This window comes from Mesoplodon densirostris, chromosome 6, assembly GCF_025265405.1.
Source record: "Mesoplodon densirostris isolate mMesDen1 chromosome 6, mMesDen1 primary haplotype, whole genome shotgun sequence".
In the NCBI taxonomy this organism is placed as follows: domain Eukaryota; kingdom Metazoa; phylum Chordata; class Mammalia; order Artiodactyla; family Ziphiidae; genus Mesoplodon; species Mesoplodon densirostris.
In genome coordinates this window covers 51,645,869-51,664,158 of record NC_082666.1, presented here as the reverse complement: position 1 = coordinate 51,664,158, position 18,290 = coordinate 51,645,869, and the positions used below count along the sequence as shown (strand labels likewise).

At 43.9% G+C, this 18,290-nt stretch overlaps 1 protein-coding gene across 1 annotated transcript in view; it reads left to right on the top strand.

Annotated features, from left to right (window-relative positions):
• Positions 1–17,594, top strand: part of TEK (TEK receptor tyrosine kinase) — a 109,781-nt gene extending 92,187 nt beyond the window's left edge. The window contains exons 15-24 of the mRNA XM_060100483.1: positions 467–621; positions 2,151–2,361; positions 4,758–4,868; positions 7,179–7,369; positions 7,915–8,028; positions 12,970–13,040; positions 14,004–14,044; positions 14,933–15,029; positions 16,572–16,671; positions 17,520–17,594. Of these exons, the coding sequence (XP_059956466.1) occupies positions 467–621; positions 2,151–2,361; positions 4,758–4,868; positions 7,179–7,369; positions 7,915–8,028; positions 12,970–13,040; positions 14,004–14,044; positions 14,933–15,029; positions 16,572–16,671; positions 17,520–17,594 (1,166 nt within the window). The remainder of the gene's footprint in view (positions 1–466; positions 622–2,150; positions 2,362–4,757; positions 4,869–7,178; positions 7,370–7,914; positions 8,029–12,969; positions 13,041–14,003; positions 14,045–14,932; positions 15,030–16,571; positions 16,672–17,519) is intronic.
• The last annotated feature ends 696 nt before the right edge of the window (positions 17,595–18,290 follow it).

Sequence of the window (18,290 nt, the reverse complement as noted above, 5' to 3'; positions counted from 1 at the left end):
TAAAACAAGAAAAAAGCCAAAGCCAAATATCTTACAGACGCTATGCTCTTTAGAGTTGCAGAGCTTTAAAGCTTTTCTAGGTGGTTAAATTGTGCAGGGAGGTTTAGTCACTTACCCAAAGTCATAGATCTAGTTAGTCATTCTCACTATTACTCGATAATATTCGTCTGCTTGGGCCTGTACTTGGAAGTGAAAGTTGAACAAAGGACAACAATTAGTGATTAGCATGTTGCCATTTAAAAAGGTCTTTTGCACATTTCTTTGAACTTATAACAGCCCTGTGAGTCAGACTCATCTCCACTGAGTTCCAGAAAATAAATGAGTAGCCCAAGGTCACCTAGCAGGGCTCAGGCTGGGCTCAGGCTGCCATTACTTTCCCATTACACTGTGACTTCTCCTGCAGATGGTCTTGGCCTCTCTCTCTACCTAGACTAACCTGCTCCTTCTCCTGTGTTCTCCGGCACAGCCCCAGCAGACCTCGGAAGCGGGAAGATGCTGCTGATTGCCATCCTTGGTTCAGCGGGAATGACCTGCCTGACGGTGCTGTTGGCCTTTCTGATCATGTTGCAGTTGAAGAGGGCAAACGTCCAAAGAAGAATGGCCCAAGCCTTCCAAAACGTGGTATGTCTCATCTTCCTAATAGTAATAAGTGCAATTCCACATATATGCAGAACCTTCATTTTAAAGATGTGGGTCAAAAATTTTACCTGTAAAGCAAATATTTCCCTTAGGCAAGTTTCATCTTTTCTTTGTCTTCCATTATGAAATGGGAGATAAATAGCATGACTATATAATTTCTTGTCCAAATCAGAACAATTCTAAGAGTGAAAAGGCTGCTCTTAATAAGTATGCAGGAAACCAAGCCTAAAGCAGGACTACTGCCCCATCAGAAAGAGAATACAGTCATACTAGTAATAAGTCACCAGCAAGGGTAATCTTGTAATATAAAGAACTGAACATTTTTGGTAATGAATGGCATAAGAGTAACCAGACCTCAGAGTGATAGGTAATGAAGATTTGCACTAGACCAGTTTTCCCCACGTTTCCCTGTTTCCAGTTTCCATTTTGTACTTCTAATATCTCTTTCAATTCTATTATTCCTCCTATATGTATGGATTACCTATACGTGTGTATCTCCATTCCTGTGCACCCTTCGGTCTGCAGCCATAGTTCATGGTGCTTGGCACGGCCTCTTTCTTTCATCTAGGAATTTTGACCAGTAAAAAGTTTAGAAAATCATACTTTACCTATAGGCACCCCATTTGAGTCCTTTGCTATACTACAGCCTGAACATTTCTCTAGTTTGTGGTTTCAAGCTCTGTAAAATTAATCTGTACCCAACTTTATTGATTCTGTATATGAAACATTGAGTACAATTACATATTCCAAATGAAGTATACCTTCCTGTACATGAGTCCCTGAGATTCCCTCCAGTACAGAACAAGGGAAGCTCTGTAATCCGACTCCTTGCCAGAGCTGGCTCAACTCAGGCTGTCCCTGTAGAGGAAGGACCAACAAGGTGGTAGAGAGTGCTAGAGCGCATCATGGTACTACTGATGCTTTGTTCTGATACCATCAGCAGCCACTGAAACTCAGGAGAAAAGGAGACACCCTGTTGGGTTTTACTCTAAGCATCAGTCATCTTGGGGCCAGTGTCTGCGCCAGAGTGGGCTTGAGAGATTCTGAGCTTTAGGACAAGTTGAGTAAGAGCCAAGAATAGACCAAGATGACGCTAGGAAACAAAGCTCTCACAGAGGTGTGTCCTGTGACTGACTCAGATCGATCTCTGAGTTCTTCTCCAGATCAGAACTCAACACCTGCTCATTCCACAGCAGAGTAGAAACTCAAGTGTGACTAACTCAGGGATATGCTATTTCGTGGCATACATGCTGTTATCCTCCCCTCCCTCACCTCTGCAGACATAACTAATTGATTGTGGCGTGCTTTGCCACTGAGGCCTGTGATCATGCCCATGCAGCTCTATAGGCAGCCACCTCATCTGAGTGGGCCTGTTCAATGAACCCTATTTCCGTTTTCATTCTAGAATTGGATACAGTATTTCTTTTTTCACCCAGTGTGGGTACAAATCAGGAGGTATTATATACCTTAAAATTATGAAAAATCCTGACACAAAACCATTATTTTTCTAGCGGGAAGAACCAGCTGTGCAGTTCAACTCAGGAACTCTGGCCCTGAACAGGAAGGCCAAAAACAACCCAGATCCTACAATTTATCCAGTGCTTGACTGGAATGACATCAAATTTCAAGATGTGATTGGGGAGGGTAATTTTGGCCAGGTTCTGAAAGCTCGCATCAAGAAGGATGGGTTACGGATGGACGCTGCCATCAAGAGAATGAAAGGTCAGTGCTTGGACTGCTCGAGTCAGCATTTTATTAGGGTGGGGGGACAGCTTGACTTCCTGTTGAATCTTTCCTCTAAGGTCTTACGCTCTTTAAACAAAAAATTGGCGTGGTGTCAGATAGAGCTGTTATGTGCAACTGAAGGTGATGTTTCCTTTGAGGGTCAGGATGTAAACATGAAGGCATAAGCTATTTAGATACCACTGTCTTGATTCCTTGGGATGTGAGAATACAGATTCTCTGTCATACCCTGCTGACTTTGGGGGAGCATTATTTTTCTTAATCCAGTGGTCCTCAAAATTGAGCATGCATCCGAATCACCTGGAAGGCTTGTTAAAAAACCAGATTCTTCAGCTCCACCCCACAGTTTCTGATACAGTAAGTCTGGCGCAGGGCCAGAGAACTTGGATTTCTAATTAGTTCCCATGTGGTACTGATTCTGAGGCTTGGGAGACCACACTTGGCAAACCACTATCTTCATGGATTATCTGCATCAACATTCCTAGAAATATTGTTAGAAATGCATCTACTTGGGTTTCTCCTTCTCATGGTTCTACTGTATTCTAATTTCTGGGATGGTGCATGAAAAATCTGTTTTTAAGCTTGCTCAGTGGCTCTTCTGTACACTCAAGTTTGAAAACCCTTGATGTATGGTCACAGGAACTAGATCTTTTCCAGTTGTGTTCAAGACTGCTTGGGGGAAGAAAAAAAAAAAAAGACTGCTTGGGGCCTATCCATTTAATCAGATCTTCTGAGAAAGCAGAATGACTTGTTCCCTGGCAATACTAGCTGTCTTCTCTTCCGGGTGAAATGGCAGTTTAGAAATGACTTGATTGCGAAGCTGCACTGTTGCTTTTACAGCACATAGGCTTGAAAAGTGACGTATTAGAGCCAGCAATGTAATTACTAGTTGCATTGGGCAGCTCCATTGTAAGGACTCTCTGAGGTTGCTGATGGGTTTTCCTTCTTTTTGACTGCAATATTAAGCCTAAGATGACAATTAACCCTAAATCTTTTTAAATCATCGCTGTTTTCCACATTGCTAGAAAACACTATGTCAGAAAATGAACAAAACAAAATAAACACAGTACTATTTATGCTTAGAGACAGTAATGTTTCAAACCACACACACACACACACACACACACACACACACACACACACACACACACACACACACACACACACACACACACACACCTTGCGTAGCATCCAGAAATCCCTTTTTCATTTTGCTACTTTAGTTACAGGGAGCTTTAGGAAGCAGTAAAAATAGTGAGAGGAGAGAGGGTGTAGAACTTTGTAGCATCAGTTTTTATTGGCATCTGACCTGAGCTGATTGTCTATCTCATGCCCATGTGAAGAGGTAGAATAGCTTAACAGGGCACCAGGGCAGACAATTTTTGCAGGAAAAATCATGCATGCAAAGAGGGCAGCTACTGACAACCTTATTATAAAGAGCTTTGCTTTTTAAATGCTTCCAAGGTATTGACCCTCAGGTCCCTGTGGTATAAACAGGGTCCGCGACTTGGAATTGCCTACTTATCAGCCTTATGGGTACCCTTAGCCCATATGAAACATTCCCATAATTTCCAAGCATGTTCAGGCATTCACATGGCTACCAGCTCCCTTCTCACCCTTTCCCCCAATGTTATTTCTTCAAAAAGCCATAATAGCATACTGTCACTGACTCAAGGCTGATCAGCCAGTTGTGCATCAGCCAAAGAGCTTTCTCTTCAGCCTGACTGGTGGTTCTCCCTCTGATCAAAGTGCTAGCGGACAGATGGAATGAAAGGAACAGAAATAAATGCAACTGTTTCCTGACTACCAAGCAACTTCTATGAAAATGACATTGAGATTTGAATTTTTTCAGTAGGACTGGTTTATGAAAAAAGTAAAGTTATTATAATAAAGCAAGGTGTGTACACTACTGGTGATGTTTCACTACAACTTTGTTTTTATCCCTGAGCATATTTGTCTCTGGACGGTAGAGTTAGCTGGGAGAGCCAGAGTCTAAGAATGGATGCAGCTCCATCTCGACCAAATCATTTCCCTGGATATTTGAGAGCTTCAACAGGAAAACTTCAGAGCAGTGGTTCTCAAGCAGGGGTGATTTTTCCCCCAGGGGGGACATTTGGTGATTTCTGGATACATTTTCAGTTGGGCTACTGGTATCTAGTGGGTCAGGTCAGAGGTGCAGCCAAACATCCTACTTTGTACAGGACAGCCCCCAACAATAAAGAAGCATCTGCATTATAGTCATCTCTGATTTCTATACAGTTTTCCAGACCTAATGGTGGCTGAGTGTACCTGAAGGTTCTGGGAAGCAGAGGGGGGACAGTTGTTTCTGAAGAGGTGTAACAGAAAGGGATCACTACTCTTTACTTTCTTCCCAGAATATGCTTCCAAAGATGACCACAGGGACTTCGCTGGGGAACTGGAGGTGCTTTGTAAACTTGGACACCACCCAAACATCATCAATCTCTTGGGAGCGTGTGAACATCGTGGTAAGATGTTCTTTTCCTGTCTTTCCTGCCAGATTTTTTTTTAAAAAAAACAGGCACATTCCATATTGAAATTAGGAAAGAAAGTCATCTAAGATTGTTATCTATTTTTTTTTAAGTTGCAGTTTCAGTCTGAATGTCTGGTCCCATTAATAGATCATGCTGAGATTTAGTACCTTTTTGAAGGTAGATCCCAAGGCTGAATCTTTTGGCCTCTGATGTGGTTCAGCTAGTACTGCCCCAAAATATCCATGGCTCCTACATGCCTCCACCTTTGCTAATCCAGAGGTTTTCTCAGCTACTACTAAGTGGATTGAGGCAGCCCTCAGCACCAGGAAGAGTGAAGTAGATTGGTTCTTGTTAGTTGCCTACCTTTTCATTTTCCCTCCAAACCCAAGGAACTGATATTCTGAATGTTAAATCTGTGAATGCTATTAATCTACTGTCATGTGAAAGCACTGGTGATGCTTAGGTTAAAATAATAATAATCAGCTTATATCTAATAGTATCAATACTTTGTTTTTATCCAAAACAATGTCCTGTACAATAACACTGAAGTTTTACAACTATCCTATGTCACACATACTCTTAAGTCCAACTTACATTATTAATTCAAGTATTTATTGAGTATTTCCTATTGTAATGCATGTAATTAGCTGTGAATGAGTAGGTAACAAGAAATCTTTCATGGCTTTACCTCTGCTTGCTACCTGGGTTTGTAGGTCTAAATCTATGCTTAATCTTAATTTCTCGTGGAAAAATTTGCTCCAACAAAAAAGCTCCACACAGTAATTATTTACAGACTTGACAACCTCTCGTTGACTTTGCAGCACAAATACCAACAATGGAAAAGAGACTACTTCCTTTTCCTCAATTTATTAAACTAAAAATACTGGTACTTCAAACAATGTATCATTCTGTGATCCAATAAGGGTGTAATTCTGAAAGCCAGATCATGTCTCTTAGGTTAGATAATGAAATAATGACATTTATTTTTGAGCTGTTTCCTGAGAACAGTAATCAGCATGGGACAGCAGTAAATGAAAGTTAAAACAAAAAAAAAGAAAGAAACCGACAACAACAGAAGAACGTATATCTTTTAATATTTTGCTCTATCGTCACGTTATTGGTTGGCTCTTAAAATTTATAATTCAGTAAAGAAGTGAGAAAGCACATTCATACCAGAATTGAAGTATATCTTTCCTTATAGTACAACAGGATTCAGTGCTAGATTTTTTTAATTTTTGAGAATTTCACTTCCTTAGAATATCTTTGAAGTTTAAATTCCTTCAACATTAAAAAAAGACCAAATAATTCACCTTTAAAAGACAGTAAAACCACTTTACTTTTCATTGGCTCCAAAGATCAATGTTTTTATCAAAGCAGCTTACATTTTATTAAAAAGGGAAAAGGAGAAAGCAATTTGGAATAAAAATAAGACACTGAACCATAGTTTCCTCTAGGAACTATTTTGTTTTATTTTTTTCCTAAAAGGTTGAGTTTTCTGGTTTCTGTAAGCAAAAATGCAATCCCTGACACTAGGCTCTGCTGACTAGTGACCTACTCAGCAATATAGTGACTTATTCCAGATTTTAGGGAGGAGCAGAAGGCAGGAGAGAGAGAAAGTTACCTGGTGTGGGTCCTCTTCTGCCATGGATATTTTATCATTGTTTTTTGATTAAAAAAATATAACCTCGGGCTTCCCTGGTGGCGCAGTGGTTGGGAGTCCGTCTGCCGATGCAGGGGACACGGGTTCGTGCCCCGGTCTGGGAAGATCCCACATGCCGCGGAGCGGCTGGGCCCGTGAGCCATGGCCGCTGAGCCTGCGCGTCCGGAGCCTGTGCTCCACAGCGGGAGGGGCCGCAACAGTGAGAAGCCCGCGTACCACAAAAAAAAAAAAAAAAAAAGCTAGATTCATACTGGAATAACATGCCTGGCTCATATTAGGTTCTTGATCTTCAATATTGATTGAATAAAAAAATGACAGGTGATGTGGACTAGCTGTCTTAGATCGTCTGGAAGCAAATGCTTTGATTTCATTCTACTAGTGTCACCGAGTAGGTGACAGGAAGCCCTCTATGTTTGGTAGAGGTGGGGAGGGGAACCCTGAGAGCAAGCACTTTAAGTATTGCAGGAATGATGTCACTTGTCTTCCTCCTGGCCCCAGCATTACCGAGGTCGGTACCACTAGATGTGTAACTTTACGATAAAACAGAGGTGTATGAGCGGTTCCTGAGAATCATAGCACATCTCAGAAATATCACGGCAGCTTAGGGTTACCGATAAAGTGGTGCTGTCTCCCTTCCTGCACAGGCTACCTGTACCTGGCCATCGAGTATGCCCCCCACGGCAACCTCCTTGACTTCCTGCGCAAGAGCCGCGTGCTGGAGACGGACCCTGCGTTCGCCATCGCTAACAGCACCGCCTCCACGCTGTCCTCCCAGCAGCTCCTCCACTTTGCAGCAGATGTGGCCCGGGGAATGGACTACTTGAGCCAAAAACAGGTTCGTCCTGAGGATCTTGCTTTGGACATCTTTCCTCTGAAATTCTCTCTGGAATCAGAGTTTAGATAAGTTTGTACATTTGTTTTTGGTCACTGTCTCTTCCTTAATTCCTTCTTACAATCTTCTAACTTTCATATCTTTGCTAATATGTCATCTCTTTATATAGAAGTTAATGCCCAACACTGACGGTATGTTTATCTAGTGACTCTTATCATGTATATTTGGTGAGGTGCCTTCACCGATCTAAGCTTGGTGTGGCTCTAAATAATGCATAGTAGCAGAGGCCATTCACGGCAACTGGAAGATTTCATGACCTGGTTTTTCTTCCAGGTTGCTCCTCCAGAGACATGTGGGTCATTTGGCAGAATCCACTCACAGAGCATTTAGGAGAGGAACTTTAAGGGAACTGGATTCTGGTGACTTTTGAAAACCCCTTTTCACACTGACCTCTCTGTTTCCCAAAGCTCTTGCCCCTACGCAAGAAACAAAATGGAGTGAAAAAGCAAATGCGATGCTGAAAATACATGATGTTTTTTTAATTTCAGTTTATTCACAGGGACCTGGCTGCCAGGAACATTTTAGTTGGTGAAAACTATGTAGCCAAAATAGCCGATTTTGGATTGTCCCGAGGTCAAGAAGTGTATGTGAAAAAGACGATGGTAAGTTCAGAACAGACACTGATGAGATCCTTTCCGGGGCACCCCTCCCTCTCCTGATGTTGTTTCTCTTAGAATACCATCTTTCTGTGATGACTGAGGCCTCTGACCATTTTCCCCATTGGATAATGCCCTGACCCAGCAAACATCCTTTCTCATTTTTGATTCCTAAAATGACTGGAGGGTCGACATTTACCAATGAAGAAGGCCCTGTCACATGTGGCCAAGTAATTGAACGTGCAAGCCTAGTGCTGCAGGGACTCAGGTCTACATCCAGCCCAGACCCTGAGGTCTGGTCTCACTCAGAAACCTCTGGAGAGCTCCCACAGTCCCCTTTTGCACAGCAAACTTAGGAGGGGGAAAAAGACACTTAATATACCTTCTAAAACATCAAGGAAATCAATTAATGAGGTTCCTAAATCACACGGATGCTCTAGAGAGAAACTCATAACTTCTAAATGCTCATACAAGATTTCCCTCTTTGCCAAAAGTTCTCTGCTCACTCTTCAAGCCCCAATCAAATCCACTTTCACCTAATGATACCTAGTCTCCTAAACATTCATATTTTATCTTCAAATACAAGCTCCTGGGAGAACCTCACCACAGTGTTAGAAGAGGGAAGCTGGACTCATTCTGCTACTTTTGTCCACCCTAGAATCATAAAGCCCTGGACATGCCACATTCCTGGACATTAGTGCTGTGCCGACAACATGCCACCACCCTCTGCTTTCCCTGAGCGGGTGAGCAATGTAGGGCGTTGGGGGTGACACACCCTGTAGTCTTTGCACGTGTTGGGTAGGTCCACTCCACTGGCCTGGCTCTCCCAGCATTACCTGGGCTCAGCTTTCTTGGGATGACTCCAGTTCTTATAACATATAGAGGGTCCTTTTACTTTTGTGGGTACCAAATTGCCTCCTAGCAAGGCTCAGGCTTCTGTGTTTATCCTCAAGCTCAGGTTTCCTTTCTCTTCAATATACTTATTTTAGTTACTGACAAGATAACACAGAAATAATACTCAAGAATGTTTTCAAGAGGAAATGGTCCACAGTTCACAACCTGGACACGATTAATTTATTTTATTCTTTACTTATGGCCTTCCACAGGCATACACTCTTTTCCATAGTTACAATCACAGTGAACCTAACCACTTTGGAACTTCCCACTCTCTTTGTGGATGAGGTTTTGAAGTTAGTCTCCTTTGGTTCTTAGAGACCAGCATGCCCCTGGTCCTGTATACTTATTAACATCAGCACTTTTTGGAAGCCAGAGATGCCTCCCTGAGGGCTGGTTTCCAGGCAATATTTTTTTTTCCCCTAAACTCTTCAGATTTGCCCCACTCAAAGCAGACTTTTCTCTGGGAAGGAGCTGGGATGGTCTTAAAGAAGCAGGACCTACCACCACTCACCCATCTACTCTGGCTCTCCCCACTCCTCCTGGGAGCATCCTCCTTAGAATCCTCTTATCTCCATCACAGAATCCCTCTCCTTCCTTCACTCTGGCGTGGGCGGGGCGGGGGTTTGCCCCAGATGAGGGGCAAGAGAGGTTAACACAGGTTAGCCCCATAATCCACGCATTTTATTTGGTTGCTTTCCTTAGGCCCCCAAAGCTAAGGTTGGTTTGCTCGACATTTCATCAAGGGTAGGGATTTCTGTATCTTGGGGAGCTTAGGAGGAGTGCTTAGAGGGGCGGAGCACAGGTAGGGCTCAAGTCTATCTCCCAGTGGAAGGGCAAAGTGTGCAGTGGCAGCATGGAGTCTGGGGAGGAAAAGGACAGGGTGAGGGTAGGGGAAGAAAAGAGAAGGGACTGGAGAGGAGCAAGCTCCCGTCAAGAAGGGTGCAGTATAGCAAGACACCACCAGAGGGCAGAGGAGCCACTTTCTCTGGCCTATTATTTAAGTCAGAGATATTCAATTCCTATTGTACCTAGAGTCGTCCGGGGAAATTAAAAAAAATACAGATGCTGAGGGCCTTCCTGGTGGCGCAAGTGGTTGAGAGTCCGCCTGCCGATGCAGGGGATACGGGTTCGTGCCCCGGTCTGGGAGGATCCCATATGCCGCGGAGCGGCTGGGCCCGTGAGCCATGGCCGCTGAGCCTGCGCGTCCGGAGCCTGCGCGTCCGGAGCCTGTGCTCCGCAACGGGGGAGGCCACAACAGTGAGAGGCCCGCGTCCGGAGCCTGTGCTCCGCAACGGGGGAGGCCACAACAGTGAGAGGCCCGCATACCGCAAAAAAAAAAAAAAAAAAAAAACAGATGCTGAGTCCTATGGCTTAGATATTCTGATTCAGTTATTCTGGGGAGGGCATCCTGCATCAGTTTTTTTTTTTTTTAAATTCCCCCAGGCGATGCTAATACTGGAAGTGTAGCAAACTAACGTACTTAAGTGATTTGGGGTTTTACTATCATTGATTAATATATCGATCCCGTCAGCATGGATTTATTTATTACTATAATGTTTCATGCTTGTGCTAGGTTTGGGGATAATATAATTCAGACACAGTGTTCTCCTTCAAAGAGCTCAGAGACCCATAATGAACAATCGTCACAGTGGATGAGGCTGAGGATGAGGAAAGTGCCAGTGCCATGGGAACTCAGAGGAAGCACACTGAAGCTTTACAGTAAATGTCAAATAGATATTGGAGATGTCAGAATGAAGTGGATGACCTGGAGGATGTGGTATATATAAAAATCGAGAGGCAAAGGAAAGCATGGAACCTTTGGCCATTAAGTAATTCAGTATGGCTGGAGTGTGATGCAGAAAAAAGGGAGAGTTAAAATGCAAGGCTGGGACTTTCCAAGGGAGTGTGGAAAGTTCCAGAATGGTTAGGTTCACTGTGATTGTAACTATGGAAAAGAGTGTATGCTTGTGGAAGGCCATAAGTAAAAAATAAAATGCAAGGTTGGAGTTAAAACGCAAGTGGGGATAAGGTCCTGAAGAGCTTTGGATGCCAGCTAAGGATTTGGGGACTCATCTAAGCATTGGGGATCTTGGGACATTAAAGAACTTTAAGGAAAGGAACCACATGGTTGTACTTGCCATTTAGAGTGATTGTGGTGTGGAGAACAGGTCATCAGGGTGAAACTAGAGGCTGGGAGATCCGTGGAGAGGTGGTGGTTTCATCAGGCAGGAGATGATGGTGGCCTGCACCAAGGTGATAGCAGTAGGGACAGACACATGTGGGCAGATCCAAAAGCAGTCAAATAAAACAGAAAGGATGAAGTGTGCATGGAAATCAGTCATTAGGAGGTACGAGGTCAGAGGTCAGCTGGTTGGGAGTAAATGAGAGCAAAGACCCAACAGGAAATGGAGACAACTCTTTCCGTTCCATAGCTGTGAAGGGGAAGAGAGAAAAACAGGTGACAGATGGGGTGGGGTGGACATAGAGAGAAGGGAGGCATGGATGTTGAGGAGAACACTGAAGATGTAGATGTGAGAAAGGATCCTTTTTTAAAAGAAGACTATTTTTTTTTTTAGAGCAGTTTTAGGTTCACAACAAAATGGAGAGGAAGACACAGCGATTTACCATATACTCCCTACCCCACACATGCATACCCTCCCCCATCATCAACATCCTCTGTCACAGAGGTACCTTTGTTACAGCCAATGGACCTGCATTGACATGCCATAATCACCCAAAGTTTATAGTTTACATCAAAGCTCACTCCCGGTGTTGTACATTCTATGGGTTTGGAGAAATTTATATGACCTATGTCCTTCATTATGGTATCTTACACATTTTCACCGCCCTAAAAATCCTGTTTTCTGCCTATTCAGACCCTAAGCCCGACCCCACCCCTAGCAACCATGGATCTTTTTTGAGAAAGGATACTTTTATATTTAAACCTTAAAGTACAGGACAACCATTTGGGATTTATGGTCAGAAAGAGCTTCAAAATAGTGCCAGTAAATACAGAACTGGGAGAGAATTTCACATTCAGGAATAATCCTTGGGATCCAGGTCAGGGCTGGTCTCATGGAAGGGGAGTCTGGGAGAATGCCTGCTCTGGTTTTGAGGGGGGCTGAGAAAGATCCCCTAAATACTCCTGATTTTGCCCCACCCACTGGCTAATGTAAGCTGAAATGCCACTGTTAGAGCTTGGACAGATCTCTGGGAGGGAGGGATCCATCTCTCAGTAGGGTTCATGTATTCCTGGGGTGGGTCGAGAGGAAAGGAACCCAAATTCATAGCAAATTTGAGGAAACTAGGAATAAAACTCAGAAGTCAAACTTCACATTTTCCAGTCCACATCTCATTTTCCCCAGCCTGGACTCAATAAGCCAAGAAATGGGGCAAACCTGGAGGGAGTCGGAGCCAGGCACCCAAAGGGTGGGCAAGTGTCTCTCATCCTATCTCCAAACCCAATGCACGTGGCACTGGCTGGAAGTCATCACCTCCTCTGTGAATCACAGGCATACTCTTCCCTTTGGCCTGAAATGCTCTTTCCTCCCCCATACACCTGATGGTGCCTACACATCTTACAGAACCGAACTCATGTGTCCCCTCCTCTGGAAACTCCTGCACAATCCCCTCCAGGCACACGCGGTCTCCTCCCATCACTTTAGCCTTTCCTGCATTACAGCTTACTTCCTAGGCCTGTCTCTCCTTTCACACCTCTGAGTGCCTCTGACAGCCACAAAGGGAATAACTGAGTGACTAGCGAAAGGACACACACATCCACACACACACGTCTGCACACATCGTTATTTTTCTTTATGTGAAACTGTGGTAGGGGCCCCTTGAGGTAAGTGGGACTCACACAATTTGCAAGTCTTTGAATTTAAAAGCACACTTGTGGGTGGGACATGTGCAAAACAGTTCCTGAGTCTGCCACGCCTTCTGTCTGGGGACCTCCCCGTGGACTTGGGTGAGTCCCAGCTTCAGGCCAGCGGCAAGCCTTGGGAAGGGGCCCTGTCCAGCCTAAGCGGCATCTCACCTCGTTCTCTCCAGGGACGGCTCCCCGTGCGCTGGATGGCGATCGAGTCACTAAATTACAGCGTGTATACAACCAACAGTGACGTGTAAGTAAAGCCTCTCACTGCTGAGGGATTTTTTTTTTTTTTTTTGGTCCCAGAAAAATATCCATTTGACAGAGGTTTTAAAGAGAAGCAGAAATATTGTATCCGTCTGGGGAATAAAGCTAGTCACTAATCCCAGGAAATCAGACTAAATGAAGCCACAGAGGGGACAGTTTTCCCTGGTGGCAGGCTTTGGGTTTCTTTCTGCATGTCGAGGAGTGACCTCAAGTGGTGAATTCCTCATCTCCAGAGGAGCAAGGGGCATCCCAGCCTTCCCATGGCTCCACTCCCCAGACTGACCTCAGCACGAGGACCTAGATCAGAGGAGGTGGCCCACAGTAGTTGCTGGGGATCAGAGGTGGCAGGGATGGAAAGCAGACAGACACAGTGGGAACCATCTCTGCTTGCAGCCTGCATGACAAGTCTCAGGCTGGCGGGGGAAGGAAGGGTTGGGATTGAGGCCTGAGCCCTCTTGCTCAGGTTCCCTCTTTTCAGGAGGAAGAACTGAGGCCCCGAGTGTTCCTGTGTCTTCAATGTGTGCCTTTATATGTTATCTCACATCATCTCTGCATAACTTTAAGAAATTGGTGTCCTCACTTTTGGAAGAATACACTAAGAGGCCTCAGGAGTTCTAGTCACTTGTCTCAGGTCACACAAGTATCAGGTTGCAGAGATGGGATCTGACACAGGTCTGTCTGGCTTAGAATCTCCTGCTTTCCAGCTTTCCACCTTGCATTCGCTACCTAAAGCGAGTGGGAGCTCTGGCAGAGCTAACACTCTTTCCCTGTTATAATCCTTCCATTGGCCGAAGAGGAGATAAACGCATGCTGTGTGCAAGGCCCTAGCCTAGGAAACAGACATGTAACTTTTCCTTTTCTGACCTAGGCTTAGTCGCCCTGGCTTTCTGGGCAGAAAGTTGACTGGGCAACATGCGTGCTTATTGGTTTCTCTTTTGTTCCTCTGCAGATGGTCCTATGGCGTGTTACTATGGGAGATTGTTAGCTTAGGTGAGTATCCATGTCTACCTACCAGGTGAGGCTCTAGGCAAAGCGAGTGGGCCCCTCCCGGACTCCTTTACTGTATAATCTCATGGGTAACGTGTACTCAGTGCCAACAGACACCACTTGGGAAAAGAACCTTACGGGTTTCCATGTTTGAGTGTGTTTATTCCCATAGTTCTCTTTATGAAAGCCCTGTGTTTAATGTCATACTTAATACTAATAACCTGGTGGTCAAGAACTTCATTCTGAGTTGTCTCTGCTTGTGCACAGATGCCACAGAGCTGTCATAAGTTTACTTCTACAACTTGAAGACAGTATATTATGAAAAGTCACATTTTCTAAGGCCATTTAATACCACGTGAAAATGTGCATGCCAAAAACCAGAAAAAATTCCCATAATCCAGGTTTTATAAATATTACACATGAAAAAAACTGGGAGGACCACACAGAAGGATTTTTTTAAATGTAGTTTTTTTCTGCATTATTTTTTGTATTTTCCACAGTAAACATGTATTGCTTTTCTAATTAACATTGATAGATAAAATAGGAATTGCATAACATAAATACAGACTTCCAATTAGGAAAAAGATCCATGTTATTGGTACAATAGACGTGCTGTGTGTAGACAGACTTGGGGAAGAGGAATAGCACCAGAAGGAAGGAGACTGTGGTGGATCTCTGCACTAAGGAGTGGCCACATGGAAGCACGGTCTGTAGCCGAAGTCCAGCTGTGATGTGCGGTAGGCTTGCTCCGGAGGAAGATCACCATGGGTGCTCAGCATCGCTTGACACACCCCATCTTTCTCCCAGCCCCTTGGCTGTATAGCCTCAGGGCAGGAGATGCTGACTTCTGCATCCGAGGGGGCTTAGGGTGCACCGTTTCCTGTCTTCCAGGTGGCACCCCTTACTGTGGGATGACGTGTGCAGAACTCTACGAGAAGCTGCCCCAGGGCTACAGATTGGAGAAGCCGCTAAACTGTGATGATGAGGTGTAAGTCAGGCCTCACCCGGGGCCATTTTATCCTGACTTTCTCCCTGTACCTTTCTTGGACTGACTCTAGTGAAGGAGCTATCTGATACATACACGTATGTTTACCTATATGTGCACACACGCACGCACACATGCACACCCCATATAGTCAGAAACAAGGGGGTTCTTGAAACTAAGACTGTGATGCAATGGGCAGGGAATAACAGCTTTCTAGGCATAGAAATCCAGGAGGAATTTAAGGTGATGATTCTTGGTTGAATCTTAAGGTTGAAAGGAGAAAGGGCAACAAAGGCAGAAAAGATCTGAAATAAATTCATGAAATTATCCATGAATAAATGTATGAAACCTTGAGACTAACTTTGGGGACAGAGATTTCAGAGCTGTTATATTAAGAAAGACAGATTTTTCTTCATAAAATCTTACTTCTATGAGGATTATTTTCCAGGAATAAGTATTCTTCTCAGGGGAATAATGATTATCTTTAGTGATGTTGCCATTCCCAGAACTAACCAATGTAGTTGCTGCCTAACTGGCATGATTTGAAGAGTGCAAGGCTCTAGGCTGAGCAAGTAATTTATCATCCAAACCAAGCCACTTCTAAGAGTGAAATAGGGTGCTGTTATTGTTATGGTACAAGAGATATAAAACTAGACCATCCTGGGAAAACCTGGATGTACCTGAACCATCATTGGACAAAGTCCCTAAAATTTCATCTTTTGAGATTCATTCCATAAGGAGTGATATTTTCAGCCCTTATGAAACTTCTGTTAAAGTACAAACTGTTCTATTGATAGAATCTCTAACACCCCAGGCTGATGGTTGAGAGCCCTCTGTGCACTACAGTTCCCCTGAGTCACCTGGTCAGCATGTGAAATCTTGAGCCCCATTCCCAGACATGATTCTGTACATCTAGGGTGCGTCCCAGGAATCTGCATTTTAACAAGTAGTTCTGGCCACATTTGAGAAAGTACTGACTTAGACCAGCACTTCCTAAACTATGTGGAAAGTGTGAGACGTAAATAAATGACACAGAGTTCTGTGATCAGTTATGTCTGGGAAGCTTCTAGGTTAAACCTGGTTAAAAAGGTAGCTTGTTTTTAATGGAATGACTTCTCAAGATTTTCCTGGGTCGATCCCTAAGAGGAAGATGCGATGGGTGGCATTTTGCAAATTTATTTGAGCATGGGGCCATTTAAAAAAAATAAAACCCTGACATTTTGAGAGGTGTGGTATTCCAAGGGACATGCTGCCCTAGACATGTAACTCAGTTCTTTCCAGATAATCAGAATAGCTGAGACCAAGATCCCATGGGAATGGTACCTAAAGCAGGCACTAGATCTACTGGGAGAAGAAAGGGGACTTGGATGGGGAGATGGGAGGCCTAACAGAATCTTCCTAGGTGCCGTACTTTTGTCTTTTGCTGGCTAAGCATGATGACCATGCATTGGGTGGCTACATTCTCTTTTTTGCCATACCCTACACCTGGCTGTGTGCAGGCCTGAAGCACAGTTGTAGACTTAACCCTTTCACTGTTTTCAAAAGGTATGATCTCATGAGACAATGCTGGCGGGAGAAGCCTTATGAAAGGCCCTCATTTGCCCAGATCCTGGTGTCCTTAAACAGGATGTTAGAAGAACGAAAGGTGAGTATGGAGATCAAAGCAGGGGTTCTTTAAGTGGAATTCCTCATGTGTCTATTGTGGTTAATAAAAAGTTGATACAAGTCAACAGGTTCTCCTGAGCATGACCCTAGGTGCTAGAGGGACATAAGGATGTGGACCCAACTTTGAGGAAGTTACAATTTTGGAGGACATAAGATTCCTATATAAGATACAGTCACACACAGTAGCACAACATATACAACTGGCTTATTCGAGCTAGAAGCAATCTTAAATCTCATCAGTCATACAGCCTGACCCTTTAATTTTATAGAGGAAGAAACAGACTTAGAAGGGTGAAAAGTGACTTGCCCAAGGACAAACAGCAGGTAGACAACATAGCGTGGTCTACAGGTTACTATGGGGAGGGTCAGGAATTCTATCAAAATTTCTAGAAAGTAGTTGACTATACAGATCTGAGGTTCGAAAGACAAATCTAGGTTAGGGAAGTAGATGTTGAACGTCATCAAAACCCAGTTGGTAATTAAACCAAAGATGTGGGTGAGGTCACACAGCAGGAGGTGAGAAGCAGACAGAGGAAGGGGCCTTAGAGGATGTGGGGCGTGTCAGGAGGGACCAGTGAGAGACCATGAGAAAGAGAAGCCGGAGACTGAAACAGGTGAGAGGAAGCAATCCTACTTGCAGAAGTCAAGGGATGCTTTTCAGGAAGAAAGTTGTTAAACACAACAGAGGGAATAAGGATAGAAAACTACCCCCCAAGTATCCGCATCTGAGTTGAAACAAGCTAAGGAAACTGGGGTATTACTGTAACTGCCCCTGGCAGAGGCAGGACTGAGCCAGTTTGTGTCTCTGAACCACTCTTGTTCTTCTAGACCTACGTGAATACCACGCTTTATGAGAAGTTTACCTACGCAGGAATCGACTGTTCTGCTGAAGAAGCAGCCTAGGACAGACCATCTTCAGCTGTATATTCTGTTTCTGCTTCACCGGCATGAGAGACCCTTGAGAACTTGATGCCAAGCAAGCAAGTCTCTGTCAAGAGAGGTGACATAGAATATGGACGTGTATATAGATTGCTGTCTGTCTGGGACATTCACCGTAAGACCCCTGTGTGTGAATCTATAGTACCCTCTATTAGGACTGTATATACTGTTTTGAGTAAGAATGTGCTGGAATCAGAATGCCTGTGGTTTCATATGCAATAATATATTTTTCTAAAAACATGGACTTTACAGGAAGGTGTGAGAGTACAATTACTGTAGTGCATAACTCATTATTGTCCCAGATATTTTTGATATTTACCTATATATTGGATGTTATGTCTTGCTGTGTAGAAGAAAATATTGTAAACCTGACCCTGATAGCACAGGTGAGAAAAGTAGGGGAAATGTATGAATTCTTACAGGACATGGATTTAAGTCTGTACCTAAGCAATATAAAAGAGCTTCTTCTATCTCTAAAATTTCCCCCTCACCTGTGGAAGCCACCCCAATTTCATTTCATAATTTGACAACTTTGGCAGGTGTTTCCAGAGCCCACAAGTCAGTCCAGAATGCTAACAAACACTGAAAAACAGATTTAAATCTCGCTCCTTAGAAGCCTAAGAACTTTGAGAGAAGTATAAGTTTGATCAATTAATAGGA